General features: G+C 40.0%; 3 protein-coding genes across 8 annotated transcripts in view; 1 reads left to right on the top strand and 2 right to left on the bottom strand.

Annotated features, from left to right (window-relative positions):
• Positions 1–7,332, bottom strand: part of tdrd9 (tudor domain containing 9) — a 29,850-nt gene extending 22,518 nt beyond the window's left edge. Inside the window, exons 1-5 of the mRNA XM_054797573.1 lie at positions 7,077–7,332; positions 2,657–2,736; positions 2,489–2,556; positions 1,313–1,534; positions 439–561 (exon numbers count right to left, since the gene is read on the bottom strand). Coding sequence (XP_054653548.1) covers positions 439–561; positions 1,313–1,534; positions 2,489–2,556; positions 2,657–2,736; positions 7,077–7,204 — 621 coding nt within the window. The 5' untranslated portion in view covers positions 7,205–7,332. The remainder of the gene's footprint in view (positions 1–438; positions 562–1,312; positions 1,535–2,488; positions 2,557–2,656; positions 2,737–7,076) is intronic.
• rd3l (RD3 like) lies at positions 3,256–5,260 on the top strand. Of its 3 annotated transcripts, none has more exons than XM_054797585.1 (3): positions 3,256–4,188; positions 4,265–4,366; positions 4,747–5,260. In XM_054797585.1, the coding sequence occupies exons 1-3, from the start codon at positions 4,172–4,174 to the stop codon at positions 5,096–5,098; spliced, it is 471 nt and encodes a 156-aa protein (XP_054653560.1). In that variant the 5' UTR covers positions 3,256–4,171; the 3' UTR covers positions 5,099–5,260. The 3 variants fall into 3 exon arrangements, with proteins under 3 accessions (XP_054653560.1, XP_054653559.1, XP_054653558.1); XM_054797584.1 differs by having other exon boundaries at positions 3,256–3,809; positions 4,034–4,366; XM_054797583.1 differs by having other exon boundaries at positions 3,256–4,366.
• An 81-nt stretch (positions 7,333–7,413) lies between the features above and the next one.
• The window catches only part of kif15 (kinesin family member 15), a 31,516-nt gene continuing 23,483 nt past the window's right edge, over positions 7,414–15,446 (bottom strand). For all 4 annotated transcript variants that reach the window (XM_054797571.1, XM_054797572.1, XM_054797570.1 and 1 more), the window contains 9 exons: positions 15,213–15,359; positions 15,033–15,122; positions 14,778–14,942; positions 14,533–14,636; positions 14,372–14,438; positions 14,252–14,289; positions 8,407–8,539; positions 8,193–8,324; positions 7,414–8,101 (listed from right to left, as the gene is read on the bottom strand). In XM_054797571.1, the coding sequence (XP_054653546.1) occupies positions 8,024–8,101; positions 8,193–8,324; positions 8,407–8,539; positions 14,252–14,289; positions 14,372–14,438; positions 14,533–14,636; positions 14,778–14,942; positions 15,033–15,122; positions 15,213–15,359 (954 nt within the window). In that variant the 3' untranslated portion in view covers positions 7,414–8,023. The remainder of the gene's footprint in view (positions 8,102–8,192; positions 8,325–8,406; positions 8,540–14,251; positions 14,290–14,371; positions 14,439–14,532; positions 14,637–14,777; positions 14,943–15,032; positions 15,123–15,212; positions 15,360–15,446) is intronic.

Genomic DNA, 15,446 nt, shown 5'->3' on the forward strand with positions numbered 1-15,446 from the left:
GATTTTTTTTATGTGCATCTTGCATGAAGCTTTACAATTTCAAAAAACATCCTCATATTAAGTATTTATTTTAACAAAACAACTTGACACGCCTATTTGGTTTTGATTTTGTCTAAACTCACTTTGCTTAAATATATCGGGCGATATATCGCATATCAATATTCAATCTAAATATATCGGCATATGAGTTTTGGTCCATATTGCTCAGCCCTACTGATGATGGGAATGTCATACAACTTCATGTCAAAAAAATCCAAACTAGTCTTTTAAGAATACTACTTTTTGCTAAGGGTGGCTCAGATACCATGGTTACACTATTAAACCCCATAGAAGAAGAAATATAGATCAATGCAGAGCAACACTTTGGACAAGTACAATATATGCAGTATGTCCAAATAAAATGTGATTAACTTTCACAAGAGATGACAATGTACGCACCTCATCAATAAAAATATGAGAGTACTCGGTGAGGGTCTTGGCTGTCACCAGTTTCTCCAGTAGCACTCCTGTTGTCATGTAGATTAGTCGCGTGTGTTCAGTGGCCATCTTCTCCAGCCCAACCTGAAATGTAGATGAAGGTGAACATGCCCCTTTAGTTCTTTCACAGTATCATTCGGAAAGTTACTGAAATTTGCATCTGTGTGCGAGTGAGGCCTATACTGTACTTTTACAGTACTTTTGGGAAGCATTCATACCTAAAGCAGTGTGTGGAAAAAGTCACACTGGAAGTGCTTTGGAAACCTTGGAGGTGAAAATGCCACACAAAACACTACATCCGCCCTTCTGGTTTAGAAGCATAATAATGCCTTTTATTGACATACTGTGGAGTTGATTCAACCATGTGGAAGAAACATTGCTACAGGGACATACTTTTAGAAGAGAGCTTTACATCACTGAGTGTATGATTTCAACAAAACAAAAATAAAATAAAAAAGAGATGGGTGCTGGGGGGGTCTCCAAAGCAAAATGTAATGTCTTTGAGAACTCCACAAATTTAATATGAATGCCTCTTGGCTGGCCAGCTCAGGGTGTACCCAGTCTGTGACCTGAAGACAGCTGGAATAGGGTCCAACCTAGCTGTGACCCTAGTGAGGACAAGCGGGATAAAAAATGGATGGATGACCTCAAGGTGGCAATGCCCAATGACACCATCCTCCTTATATCTGAAGTTCTATTGCTATCATCACGGATACTCTGCAGTTCATGCTGGCTCAGCTCATGGAGAATACTGGAATATGATTACTGTATATATGTATCTGCACTTGCCAGTTTAAGTACTGTTCATGAGATTCTACCTAAATGTTGCACCAACCTGATATCCAACCAGACTCCCGATGGTACACTTCCTTTGAGTGGCGACCCATCGAGCAATACTTATGGCACCGATTCTTCGTGGTTGCGTGACCACAATGTTGCACGGGGTATTTTTGTCATTGTAGTGGTCCAGAATGTACTGTGGCAGCTGAGTGGTCTTGCCGCTGCCTGTGGCTCCTCGAATAATCACGACAGAGTTGTTTTCTATGAGAGAAATCAGCTGGAAGGACACACACACACACACATGCGCACAAACACACAAATACAGAGTTTAGGCATCTGCCTGAAAGCTGTTAAGTCAAACGTTAAAAAATAATAATACAGAGCAGATTGATGTGCACTTTGTGTCAGGACAATAAAGACTAAACACACTACAGTGAACCCGTTTAAGTAGACAACCTGTCTATGTCGACCAACTCATCAAGTCCTGGTTCACCGTGTTCTTATCACTAAAACATGTCCACTTAAGCAGACATCGACATACCTGTACATGGCCGACCACTTTTGTCGACATCAAATTTGAGACCTAAAAGTGTCACTTGTATGAAAATTGATCCGTTTATGTCGACATGTCTTGTCAACTTCGTCATTATCGCCAAACTACATGGGGAACATAACAACTGTCTACTATTAAAAGGTGCAGTGACTTCCCGTTCAGTGCAAAAAAGGCTTCAAAATAAAAGCATGTCAGTATTAACCTGGATTCTACCACATTCAGAATTATTGGTCATTGTTAGCCTCGTAAATGAAGATGTGCGCAAGTACAAAACCTTTATAATCTTGTAGACAAGACAAAGTAACTGCAGCAGCTCTGTTAGATAATAGGGTAAAATACATGAAAACAGAAGCATTAAAATAAAAATGTGCAGTATTGGAAGACAACAATGTCATATGTCAAAATGCTTATTATCGTCATTCTCTGTGACTGCAACGGTTACGCCGCTGCCTAGGGGGGTGCTAACTTACAAATGTGCTGCAAGCAATATGTCCCGCCCTAAACCCTTGACTTTGATACCCTGCCACAAATAATGTACTTTTTCTTGAGTGATGCTTTAAGTGCTGAAATATCCAGAGGATAATATGTAAAAAAAAAAATTAAAAAAAAAATCTCTAGATCCTGACAAGAGAGCACACGCATGCTCTGTGTGTACACCAAATGGACTCTACAGTTCACCTGCTGTCTGCTTTTGGTTATGGGCAAGCTGGGGTACTCATAGCTATGAAGTGGAGGAGGGCTGCTACCTACGGATTAACAAATAAAATCACAACAGCACATTGTTCATTGTCAGTGAAACTATGCCACATAAGTACAATACAGAATAATCCATATAAATCTTTTCACTTGGTAGCTCTTTTTTCTTGAATTGTCCTCCGACTGAGTTTCCAGGTTTCAGGCTGTCTTCATCAGGAATGTGTAGTGGGCTGGTAAGAAACACAATTTAGACACATTCGAGTAAATCTTCATAAACATTCACTTCATATTTTAGGGTACACTCATGCTAAAGAAACGTGTGCAGGACTCAAGCATGCTTAACACCTAAAGGCTGGACTGTTCGCCTGCTCAAGCATACTCAGCTTACCTATTCCAAACACTGGAAGACGTGTAAATGGGCACGGTGCAATTTCTCATGCACGCGTACGCAGTGTTGATGTGTAGTAAAATTGACAAATCACTATTCATTAATACTTGATGAGCTGAAAGATCAATACTTTCTTTGGAAACAAAATATTGGTGTATACCGTCGTCCCTCGCCACACCGTGGTTCACATTTCGCATTTTCACAATCGGGTCTGGAAACAAGGGATTGATTGCTCTTGCATGATCGATAAATCCACCAGCCCTCATACCACTACAGTCTACACTGTATTTCTGAATGAAACTATCAGGTAGATAGTAGCTAATACCACTGCAACAGATAAGATGCTAACCACATAAAATTATTATCATTGTTTTTCTCTGATGTAAAACTATTCCGAGTTGAGTAGCACTTACAGTACAGCAACATTTTTTTCCTACCATGAGTTAGACAGGAAGCTCTACATCACCACTCATACCTTCTCTTATTTTGGCTCCGCTCATCTTTGCTTATGGCCAGAGCTGTAGCCTCTGCCCTCACTCGCCTCCAGCAAGGAGAGGCACAGACGTTGATGGCACCATAACACACACACACATTCACCCTCTTCCCTTCCTCTCCAGCGCAAGCATTTTGTGCAAGCAATGCAAAGCATCTGACCTTACACTGAAAGCTGCAAACTGAGTGAAGAGGAAGAAAAGGAAGAGAGGCGACAGCGCTCCGAGTGTGACTAACTCCTGGACGTCTGCGGGATATGTGCATGTGCAGAGGGAGAGATGACGGCAACAAGAGGATGATTACAAAGCAAAGAAGAAATATCCAGACAACTTTCAAGTGCATATTTCGATGGGATTGAACACCAAAAGATGCTGGTTTTAGTGAACTAATTCACAGAAGTGTCAGCACGTGCAGCTTTTACATGTAAGTATATCTGTTGTTTGTTCAGCCAGTATGGCCTCAGATTTTACGTTATTAAGTAACAAACTACCATGTTTGAATAAGGCTTGCTGTGTGTGGAATCAATCATAATCCCATCATTTTGTAATTCTTAATCAGATAGACTTTTAGAAGATCTTATCTAAAATGTGCAACACTTATTGTAGAGCATGCAACACTACATCACAGACTAATGCTCATTTTGTCAGTGTTCCAGGGCTCAGTGTTCTTACTATGCCACTCTTCAGCTGGCCAGAAGGGTTCCATGGGAAACCTTCTCAGAGTGAAATCCAATCTTGGAGAATTTCTGGGGACCGACCCAGCCACGTGCTGCTCCAAGAGCTCTTATGGCACGTGCAGGAAGGTGAATGCACAGCACGGACACTCGAGCGGGAACACAGGCTTGCCCATGATGCCGTGGACCACCAATGCTTTCATAGGTGCCCCAGGTTGCGGAGCGTCATTTCCACATCAGAGCTACACCAACTGGAGCTGCTGTGTGCCAGCATCCCCACCGTCCATGCTGCTGCAGTGCTCTCCAGGTGTTTAAGAGTAACCACAGCATCCACTCACATCCTCACATTAGCAAAATGCAAGCTGACAGCAGGCGAAGCACAGACGAGCCGGGGCTTTAGGATGGGCTGCCAACAAAGCCATTGTGTGTTACCGTCACAGAATTAGGCCATGTGAATTTATGAACATGAGGTGAGGGTGAGTAGTGCCTGTAGCAGGATTACGTACATGTAGGTCTTCATTTTGTATGAAAAAGAGGTAGATGGAAGTTCATATCTTGCATATACCCTACCTACATCAATTCTTAGTTTTCTATCTGCCAGCCAAACTGCACTGTATGCCTGAACAATATTGATGCATTTCTTGCATCAATAGGTTCATTACTTTTGTTGATTGCATCACTCCACAGGTTTCATGAGGTGCTTGCAGGCAACAAGGTGATGCCCTGGGAGCTGGTCTCTGTCTTCAGACTTGTGCTGAAAGACTTCTTCAGCCAAAGGAAACGTGATGAAGAGGACAACCCTTTGTGGTTTTGGACCAGCCGCACCAAGCTGAAGAAGGGCGCTGCCCCCCGATCAAGCAGTTATGGTGACAAGCAAAGGGAGGAGATCCCAACAGTCTCTGGATATGTAGACAGGGCCATGTGGTGCACCAGTTGGTTGACAGCAAAAAGAGACAGGGAGCTTCCATATTACTATCCAGTCGCTGTGAGCCAAACTGAGGCATGTTACTCATCACTCAGAGGAAACTCTTTTGAGTGAATATACAGCAATGCAGTGGCTGACACACAGCAACGTCCAAAGGATCCAAACACAGAAATGATCCGAAACCAAAAACACACATAATACCATTAAACAGATGCAACTAGGAAATGGTGAAAATGTGCAAAAATAAAAATAAAAAGATACAACCCCTGGCAAAAATGATGGAATCACCAGTCTTGGAGGATGTTCATTCAGTTGTTTAAATTTGTAGAAAAAAAGCAGATCACAGACATGACACAAAACTAAAGTCATTTTAAATGGCAACTTTCTGGCTTTAAGAAACACTTAAAGAAATCAAGAAAAAAAGATGTGGTAGTCAGTAACAGTTACTTTTTTAGACCAATCAGAGGGAAAAAGTTATGTAATCACTCAATTCTGAGGAAAAAATTATGGCATCATGAAAAAAACAACAACAAAAGAATACTTCAAACACACCACTAGTACTTTGTTGCACCACCTCTGGCTTTTATAACAGCTCGCAGTCTCAGAGGCATGGACTTAATGAGTGACAAACAGTACTCTTCATCAATCTGGCTCCAACTTTCTCTGATTGCTTTTGCCAATTTTTTTTTTACAAAAAGTTTGATTATCAAACTTCTTAAAGAAGGTAAATCATCACGCAATGTTGCAAAAGATGTTGGTTGTTCACAGTCAGCTGTGTCTAAAATCTGGACCAAGTACAAACAACATGGGAAGGTTGTTAAAGGCAAGCATACTGGTAGATCAAGGAAGACATCAAAGCGTCAAGACAGAAAACTTAAAGCAATATGTCTTGAAAACAGAAAAAATTGGCAAAAGCAATCAGAGAAAGTTGGAGCCAGATTGATGAAGAGTACTGTTTGTCACTCATTAAGTCCATGCGAGCTGTTATAAAAGCCAGAGGTGGTGCAACAAAGTACTAGTGGTGTGTTTGAAGTATTCTTTTGTTGTTGTTTTTTTCATGATTCCATAATTTTTTCCTCAGAATTGAGTGAGTCCATAATTGTTTCCCTCTGATTGGTCTAAAAAAGTAACTGTTACTGACTACCACATCTTTTTTTCTTGATTTCTTTAAGTGTTTCTTAAAGCCAGAAAGTTGCCATTTAAAATGACTTTAGTTTTGTGTCATGTCTGTGATCTGCTTTTTTTCTACAAATTTAAACAACTGAATGAACATCCTCCAAGACTGGTGATTCCATCATTTTTGCCAGGGGTTGTACATTTATTTCTTTGTTAAACAATTGGCTAATTTTACAATATCATTTTTTATTTTATTTTATGTGAAGGTATACAAGTGTCTTCAAGATATAACTTAAACAGTCACTCCAGAAGTTGGCTGGCTTTTTTTGTGATTTTTGTAGCCTAAATGCCTGATTTCACGGCAGCTTTTTCACAAAGTTGCAGCATAAGTTCAGACGGTTTGAGGCTTGGTTTTTTCAACATTCCAACAGCTTGTGATTTTATGAATTTGTCATCAATGTTTAAAGTGTTCTTTCTAACGTTGACCTTAGAAAGCTTTTTTATTTGTGGTTAATCTTGCAGCATTTTCACATTGCATTTGATTTATAGTGATTTTGTTTGGAGCGTTTGCCCGTGTTGGCCAGCATACACCTGTACTTTGTAAATAGTTTTCCCCCCAATATCAAAGCTTATTTTGAGTAATTCTTGGTAGAAGGTGAGTCTAGACACGAGACCAGCTATCAGCTGTTGCTGTGGCGCACTTACCTTTGCGAGCCATGGCAAGCTAAATTTATATTGGTACACTTATCCAAGGCCCTTCCAACCACAAAAACCCGTATATTTTTCCCCTCTCTTGTCTATCAACTCCATTAGTCTTATGTTGTTAATATTAACAAATGTTATGTATATTGAATTTTGCGTTCCGACCATCAAGCGATAACGAGTTTTTTTTTTTTTGCCTGCTAAGCTAGCTCAGGTGCGGGAGGACGGACGCTAGTTAGCTAGCTAAACTTTTGATGATTAAAAATGATCTTACCTAGTCTCTTTCGACGACGGCTCAGATGATTTCTTTTCAGCCACTTCATCTGTGAGTTTAATGTTGGCAAACGTGGCCCCGGAGGTGAACCAATCGGAAATTTGCTCGGCAGTGAAGCCCTTCTTCATGTTTGCACTTGATATCACACTTTTTTTTTTTTTTTTTTTTTACCAGCTAGCGCCAGACCTGTTAGATAAATGTTAGTCGCAGTTTCCAATGTGAGCGTCGATTGCGTCAACTTCTATTCAAAGCAGCATCCCCCTGCTGAAAATATTAAATAATGTGTTGAGTAAAAACAATATGCCGTAAGTTTTTTGTTTATAGATTTTTTAATGCAATGTAATCTGCAGTGGAGGTACTGTATCTTATGTCTACTGAATAATTATTTCATCTATCATCGTTTTCTGTTATTTTGTTTAGAGGAACAAAGTTCATGTTTTAATTTAGGAACATGTTTTAATAAAGCTAACAAATTACCATTTAAAACACGTTTCAGATGTACTTGCCTATTTCTTTTCATATTCTATTTGTATAGTTATACAGTATTAACACTGGACATTTGGACATGAAAAAAAGCCTGAAAACTGCCACTTGAAGCAGTTTGTTCTTGGTTACACACATGCATTTCTGCATTTTGATGCATACATCAGCCATCATCATCATTTCATACAAAAAAGTGGTAAGTCCTCATGTCCACCACATTTTTATGTAGGTTTTTCAGAAATCCATGAAGAAAACACTGGAAAATAGTGTTTTTTTGTAATTGTTTAAACACATTGCTTGATGATGAAGAACAATGCCCTTTTCCTATGAATGTGGCAAAGAAAAAAAATAAAAATCACAGTGAATCAAGGAAGAAGTAACAAAATGACAATTACAAAATGCATACAAATGAAAAAGGTAAAACTACAGTTAAAAAAAAAATCAAAAAGACGATTCACACGGATTTACAGCATTTTCAAAGGTCCCGTGTCGTCATTGTCCTGTTGTATTAGGCTCATCTCTGATCGAAGTTTTTCATTTTCCTTTAAACGCACACACAAAATGCATTTCATTAGTGTTGTGTGGTAAGAGAGTCCGCTCTAGATAAATATTCCAGACAGAAATGATAATCACCTCCTGAAGTCTTGTGTTGTCCTTCTTTAGCTTCACCAAGTATTCTATCCTCTGTTTGTGGTTCTTGTGTCCCACCAGTTTTCCATTCTCCTCTGACAGCTGAACATTCTGCTTGCGGAGAACCTCATTCTCCTGGAAGAGGAGTCACTTACATTCGGGGAGACATTTTAAACGTACAAACTGTAGAAATACACAAATCTATGTGGGCTCTGACCTTGAGAAGCTTGTCCTCATCCTGTACCCTCAGGGTCAGCTCTCGGAGTTCTAGACAGCGATTCCTCAACTCAGTGGTCAACTCCTGAACACAAGTCTGCGACTGGGCCAATACTGATTCTTGTGCCTGCATTCTAAGCCACGGAGGAACACAGCTTGTTAAATATTAAAGCACATTGAAGGGCTTCAATGAACAAAAGACGATCTATTCAGAGTCAGCCCAAAATATGTATGAATATCATAATGTCATTTTTTGATGTCAAAGGCCAGTGGTCCCCAACCTTTTTTGACCCACGGACCTGCTTGTGTTCCCAGAAATCTGGGAGGTTCGTACACTGTAGCGATCTAATTTATCTTATTTATTATGTATTGTGTAAAACTAAGACATGAATAACATCAAATTAAAAGCACAAAATGAATGCTGACCCACCATCCACCAGTTCAAGTTCCAGCCAAGTTTTTCCAGAGAGATGATTACATCGCTGTTTGACATGTGTGGTAAAAGGCAGTGTGCTAGCATGAATTAACTTGAGACAAATGTGCACATTAGCACTCAATAAGTCATCAAAACTTACCTTTATGCATTCCCACATAGTATCAGCATTTGACACCAAATATGAGGTGAAAGAAAAATGGTAAAAATACAGTAGTAGTCTATCTGTGCGGCATGAGATAAAGTTAGCACACGCATAATGGACATGCGTCAAGTGAGACGGATTTTTATACTTATACTTACAGTGGCCTCCAGACGTATTGGAGCAATACTTGGAGGTCAATTGCTTTAGTTTTGCTGTTGACTGAAAACATTTGGATTTGACATCAAAGGATAAATATGAGACTAGAGAGCAATATTTCAGCTTTTATTTTCAGGTTTTTATATCTGGATCGAATGCACAACTTAGAGTATAGGATCTTTCGTTTGAACCCACACATTTTTTATGTGAGCAAAATTATTGGGACATGTGACTGCTGACAGAAGTGTTTTGTTGCCCAGGTGTGTCCTATTGCCAGATTGGGTAGGATAAGTTCTGCCTGTGTAGACTGCATTTAGAGATAAAAACAAGCAACCGTGAATCCGAGAGAAGATGGAAAATAAATTAGAACCATTGCACAAACATTGGTCATAGCCAGTACTGAAGAAGAAATAAGCCACTGGTGTACTAAGCAACAGACATCAAACAGGGAGACAGAGGAAAACATCAGCAGATGATGACAGAAACATTGTGAGAGCGGTAAACAAAGACCCCTTAAAACAACTGGTTGGTGACATCAAGAACAACCTGCAGAGGGCAGGAGTGAAGGTATCATTGGTATCTACTGTTCAAAGAATACTTCATGTACAAAAGCATGTTTGCAACACCAGAAGATGCAAACCACTCATTTGCAAAAAGACAGAAATGAGCCTCAAAAATTCTGAGACAGAATTATGTGGTGTCATGTTATGGACTGATAAAGTTTTGAGGCTCATCTCTGTAGTTTTTTGACAAATTCCAGCCTGACCTTCCGATTCTTCTTGCTATTTAGTGGTTTACATCTTTGGATGAACCATTGTAGTTTTAGTCATTAAGTCTTCAAGCAACAGCTGACAGTGATACCTTCACTCATGACCTCTGCAGGTTGTTCCTGATGTCACTAACATTTCTTTTAGGGTCTTTCTTTACAGCTCTCAAAATGTTTCTGTCGTCACCTGCTGATGTTTTCCTTGGTCTACGTGTTCAACGTCTTGTTACTTAGTACACCAGTGGTTTCTTTCATCTGCAGGACATTCCAAATGGTTATGCTGGCTATGATCAATATTTGTGCAATGGTTGATGGTTTTTCCATCTTTTCTTGGATTCACAATTGCTCAATTTCACCCATGGACAGCTCTCTGGTTTTCACCTTTAAATGCAGTCTACACAAGCAAAACCAGTCCTACCCAATCTGAAACGGAGCGTAGACATTCAGCGATATTTACTGATTGAATAAGCAATGTAACAGGACACACCCGGGTAACAAAAAAAGGTCTCATGGGCACTAGGCCTGGGACGATAATAAATTAATTCATTAATTAATCACACACTAAATGAAAATGAACTTGAGAATTTTGCCAGCCTCGCTATATTGCCATGTGCATGCGTGTCTGGTTTCCTCGTGTCCCGCCTCCAAACAGGCAGGAAGAGGTTTCAGTCTGTGCACTGGTTTCAGCACCTTGGTGCATTTGTGCCATAGAACAATGGCATGAATGGAATGAGCCCTCTTGTCAATCATACAGTCTCCTTGACTCGGTGGGTAGAGGCGGGCCGGTTGCATACACACAGATTGCAAGAGTGTAACTGTAGAAATTAAATTAGTAGATTCCAATATAATTGTCATATATTTTTCATTTTTCTTTATTGTACTCTCGTCGACCCAATCTTATGTATTGTCTAGTGAAATGAGTGAGTCTTGCGACACCCCTATTTTGCTCACATGAAAAATGGGTGGGTTCAATCCAAAGCTGCTATCTTCTACATTCATCTTTTGATATCAAACCCAAATGTTTTCAGTCTATAGCAAAAAAATAAAGGAATTGACCTCGCTGTTGCAATATTTCTGGCGGGCACTGTAAGCTTACTTAGTGGTTGTAGTTGTACTGAATCATAGTGTTACTAACATGTTTGCTATATTCTTAACATTTCATTATTATGCAGTGCAGTAGTTCTATACCGGGATGCTCACACTTTTTCAGCCTGGCGGCTATTTTTAAAATGACCAATATAATCCAACTGGTAAACTTTGAAACTAGTATACTAAATACCAATGATTAGTAATCCACATTCACAGTTTGAAAGTTTCTAAGTAATCAAAGTAGTTGATATCATTCACAAATAATTCACAATTCAATTCAATATGGCAATAAAGACAATTACACATAATTTCTCAATAAATGTGTACATAACATGAGTACCATTAACATGTCAGTCAAAATAGCTACGTAGAGTTCATTAGACACACAGTTCATGTACACTAGGTCCAAACTTGCAAACACCCAACTAGCGAACACTCGCGGATACGAACACAAGCCAACTGGTCTATATTTTATTTTATTTTGCCTTGTAGTCAGTCGCTCAATCAGTATTTACAGTATACTGCTACTGTACATGCTTGACCAGTAGAGGGCACTGTGACACTGCTAATGGGACCAACAGGCAGCCTTAGAGCTAATGAGACCAACAGAGGAAGAGTTAGATGCTGGGGAGATACAGTGTAAAGCTAAATGGAAAACAAAAAATTGTACAACCCGGACAGAGCGTGTGATTAAAGTTTATGAAGAGTTAATAGGCCTGCGTAATTCTACACCACCCACAGAACACTACCTCTTTTAGAAGAGTCTAACGATGACAACGACTTGTCCTTTTTTTCAATATCTCCTCCTTTTCCACCACAACGACGTATGGTCGACCACTCCTCTTCAAAGGTAAATAACATTTATCATTACGTATTATTATATCATTTTTATTAGTTTTTTTCATTAATTATCCTCGTTTAATATTACTACTGCATCCAAACTCATATTTACATACATGCACATATACTGTATATGTATACACATACATGTAGTACCCATATCATTGGTAATATTACCTTTTCCCCTACTTAAGAACGATTCGACATAAGAACGGTCGTCTGGAACCATTTGTGTTCGTTAGTTGGGGACTTAGTGTATTATGTCCAGTTAGCATTTGCTATCAAACATTACCGATATACAATAAATGACTCCTAAAACGATACCCACAGTAGACTATATCACAGCAGCTGAATCGGCCACCAGGAACAATAACCTTTCTAGAACAGAGGCAGGGGGCCTTCGTCTGAGAATATTGGCCCTTCTCAGTAGTGCTAAACTACCACCGTCCAATATCACGGTAGGTGAGAGGAAAGCATTAGCGGCTCTGCAGAAAGATGAGAGCATCACCATCTTACCAGCTGATAAGGGCAGATGCACAGTGGTTCTCAACACAGTGGACTATGAAGAAAAAATAAAAAGTCTAATTAGTGATGCCAACACATATGAGCAACTTAAAGGGACCCATCCAGTAGGTATAAGAAAGAAATCATAGACTGTCTCCAAAAGTTAGAGAAGGAAGAACTAATTGACAGACAGATGTATCATAGGTTATACCCTGGGGAGGCTACACCATGTATAAGATCTATGGCCTTCCAAAAATTCACAAGGAAGGGTTTCCCCTCAGACCCATTGCCTGTAGCATTGACTCTACCACGTACAATACCTGCTTTTTGAATTAAACCATCCACTACAACATAAACTAGGGGTTATTAGGACCCTCCAACATAGAGCGGAACAAATACCAACTAGTGCTGAGGGAAGGAAAAAGGAGACACAACATGTCCAGAGAGCGCTCTCAACCTGTGTGTACCTGCGGTGGGCTTTTAACAAATGTCAAAAGAAGAGAGTAGGGAAAGAAACACAAAAGCCCACAGAAGCAAAAAGGAGAGGAGTGGTAGTCCCTTATGTAGCGGGGGTCTCCGAAAAACTCCAGAGGATCTTATGGCAACATAAAATTCCTACCTATTTCAAACCAGTAAATACCCTGAGACAAAAATTAGTGCATCCTAAAGACAAGGCTCCAAACCAAAAACAGAGCAATGTGGTCTATTCCATCCACTGTAAAGATGAGGAATGCAAAGAGCACTACATTGGGGAAACTAAGCAAATCCTCCAAAAAAGACTTTATCAACATCACAGGGACAATTCTAGTGGTCCTCAATCAGCAGTACATCTACACCTTAAAGCAACCAATCACTCTTTTCAGGACAGCTAGGTAAAGATTTTGGCCAAAGAAAACAGATGGTTTGAAAGAGGAGTAAAGGAAGCTATTTTTGTCAAACAACAGAACCCATCATTGAATCGGAATGGTGGTTTGAGGTTTAATTTGGACCCTGTGTTCAGCAGGTTACTGAGACCAAAACCCACAGCTCTTAGTCATGCAAATGAGGTGGAGCCAGGGCCGAGCCAGAACAATAGATGCTAACGAGCCAGTATCAGAGTCGTTCATACGCAACTACAGGGAGCTACACTTCCCTTTGATCGGAGGTGCTAATGGCAGGAGAGGATTACACTACAACTCCGCCCAGCCTTAGTGTAAGGAACCAATAGGAGGAGGGTGTTGGCACACCAATTCCGGCCACTCTTACTGTATTTAAGGCCTAGGCTACCAGCACTTATTAGTTCGCTGACAAAGCTCTTCGAATGAGGAACGAAACGTCCGACACCTTCTTCACAGAAGTACAGATGACGTCTCAAGAAGCCTTTCCCTCAATAAATGAAAATGATTATGCAAAAGACAATGCAGCGGAAATCAACATATTAAAAAGGTTTCCGCAAGGGGCACATTTTCCAATTAATCATGGAATAATAGTTTAACAAACAAGTGTAGAAAACACACATTTCTATAGTGGAGTTTTTTTTTACACAACTAGCTGCTACAAGTGAACAGATAACTTTTGTTATAGATATAGGCATCTTACCACTGAGTTAGTTTATCCGTAATTAGAAAAATAAAGATGAAAGTTTTATCTCTGTGTGTAGTTTGAGACGTCGGGTCAATCATTGGCGCAAGGGAGCAAGCGCGAATCAGGAGGGGAGCTTAATGTCAGCTGACTGATGTCATATGACACGTACAAAGTGACGTTTATGCGATCGACCCAAACTACCTTTGTGACCGACAGGTAGCTAGCGAAAAACGTATCGGGCACCCCTGTTCTATACCAATGTAAATTCCATTAAGTCTGAATCACATTAGACTGTCCAGGTGTTCCTATTGTTGAAGCCACTGAGTGTAGACACATAAACAGGTGCTTACTTTTTTTGAGTGTCCAGAAGCTTTTGCGTCACTTTCTCCTGGTCAAGACAAACAGAATGACATGAATAAAATTGTTAAATTAAAGCAAAAGGCTAAAATCAAGATGAACTAATAGTAAACCTTCTCTTCTTTCTCCTCTTGTAGCTCTTTAAGAATGGACTGCTTGATGCCTTCAATGAGCTCCTCGCTGAAAGTTGAACAACATTGTCAACATCCCTTATGATGTCAGTCATGATTGCCAGGTGTTTGGTATTGTAGATTCCATCAAAAAAAGACTACACCTGTTTGCATTCCCGCTCTGAGGCAGCTGCCTCTTGTTGGTAAAAAACTGGTCAAGCAAACCCTGAATCTCCAAGCGGACCATTTCTCTCTCAGTCAACTGTGTCTAAAGTTGGAAAAAAGTAAGTACTGATGTACCTCATAATCGAATATAATTCTTGCACGTAGTCAAAAAGTGCTAACTTGATATGTAATGATATTAAAACAGCATGAAACTTGAACAAAACTCAAGTAGTAAAAGCTATACTTGGAGCCTTTGAATCTCCTCGTTCTTGGCAGCTCTCTCAGCATTCAGCTCTGCTAAGAGGATTTCCATGGTCAACACCGAGGACCGTCGATTCTCCAGTTCTTTCTCCTGGCTCTCCAGAACCTGGGTCAGGTCCCTGCTGAAGCTCACTGGGGTTCTGGGGGTCTAGAATGACAATGAGAAGGTGGAGTGTGACAAGAAATCGCTAAAACTACTCTCATACAGAGAACAACATAGAAAGTGCACTGTATATACCTTAAGTATAAATTCAGGCGTTGATTCTGCCACAAGTTGGAAACCTCCTTTTTTTATTGTTTCTTCCACAGCTTCATGCTGCTGCTGCACCTGGTTCACACAGATACCTTGTATTATACAGTATATGACAAACTGATTATTTGAATTATTTCTTGATGAAAAAATATTTTAAAAAAATACCTTTTGCTCTAGATTCTGTATCAGTATGTCCTTCTGAGCAGTTTGCTCTTGAGCTGCTTGGAGGAGGCTGTTCTGCTCATCTAAGACCTTTGAGAGTCTTTTCACCTCCTCGTTGGCATCAATCATCTCCTCCTGCAACACCTCAACCTGACACACGCACACACCAGCTTTATTATAGCCAACTATTAGTCTACATGACTTTAAAGACTAATGACGTGATGACATGTAACAGAT

The sequence above is a fragment of the Dunckerocampus dactyliophorus genome, chromosome 13 (genome assembly GCF_027744805.1).
Source record: "Dunckerocampus dactyliophorus isolate RoL2022-P2 chromosome 13, RoL_Ddac_1.1, whole genome shotgun sequence".
Lineage (NCBI taxonomy): Eukaryota > Metazoa > Chordata > Actinopteri > Syngnathiformes > Syngnathidae > Dunckerocampus > Dunckerocampus dactyliophorus.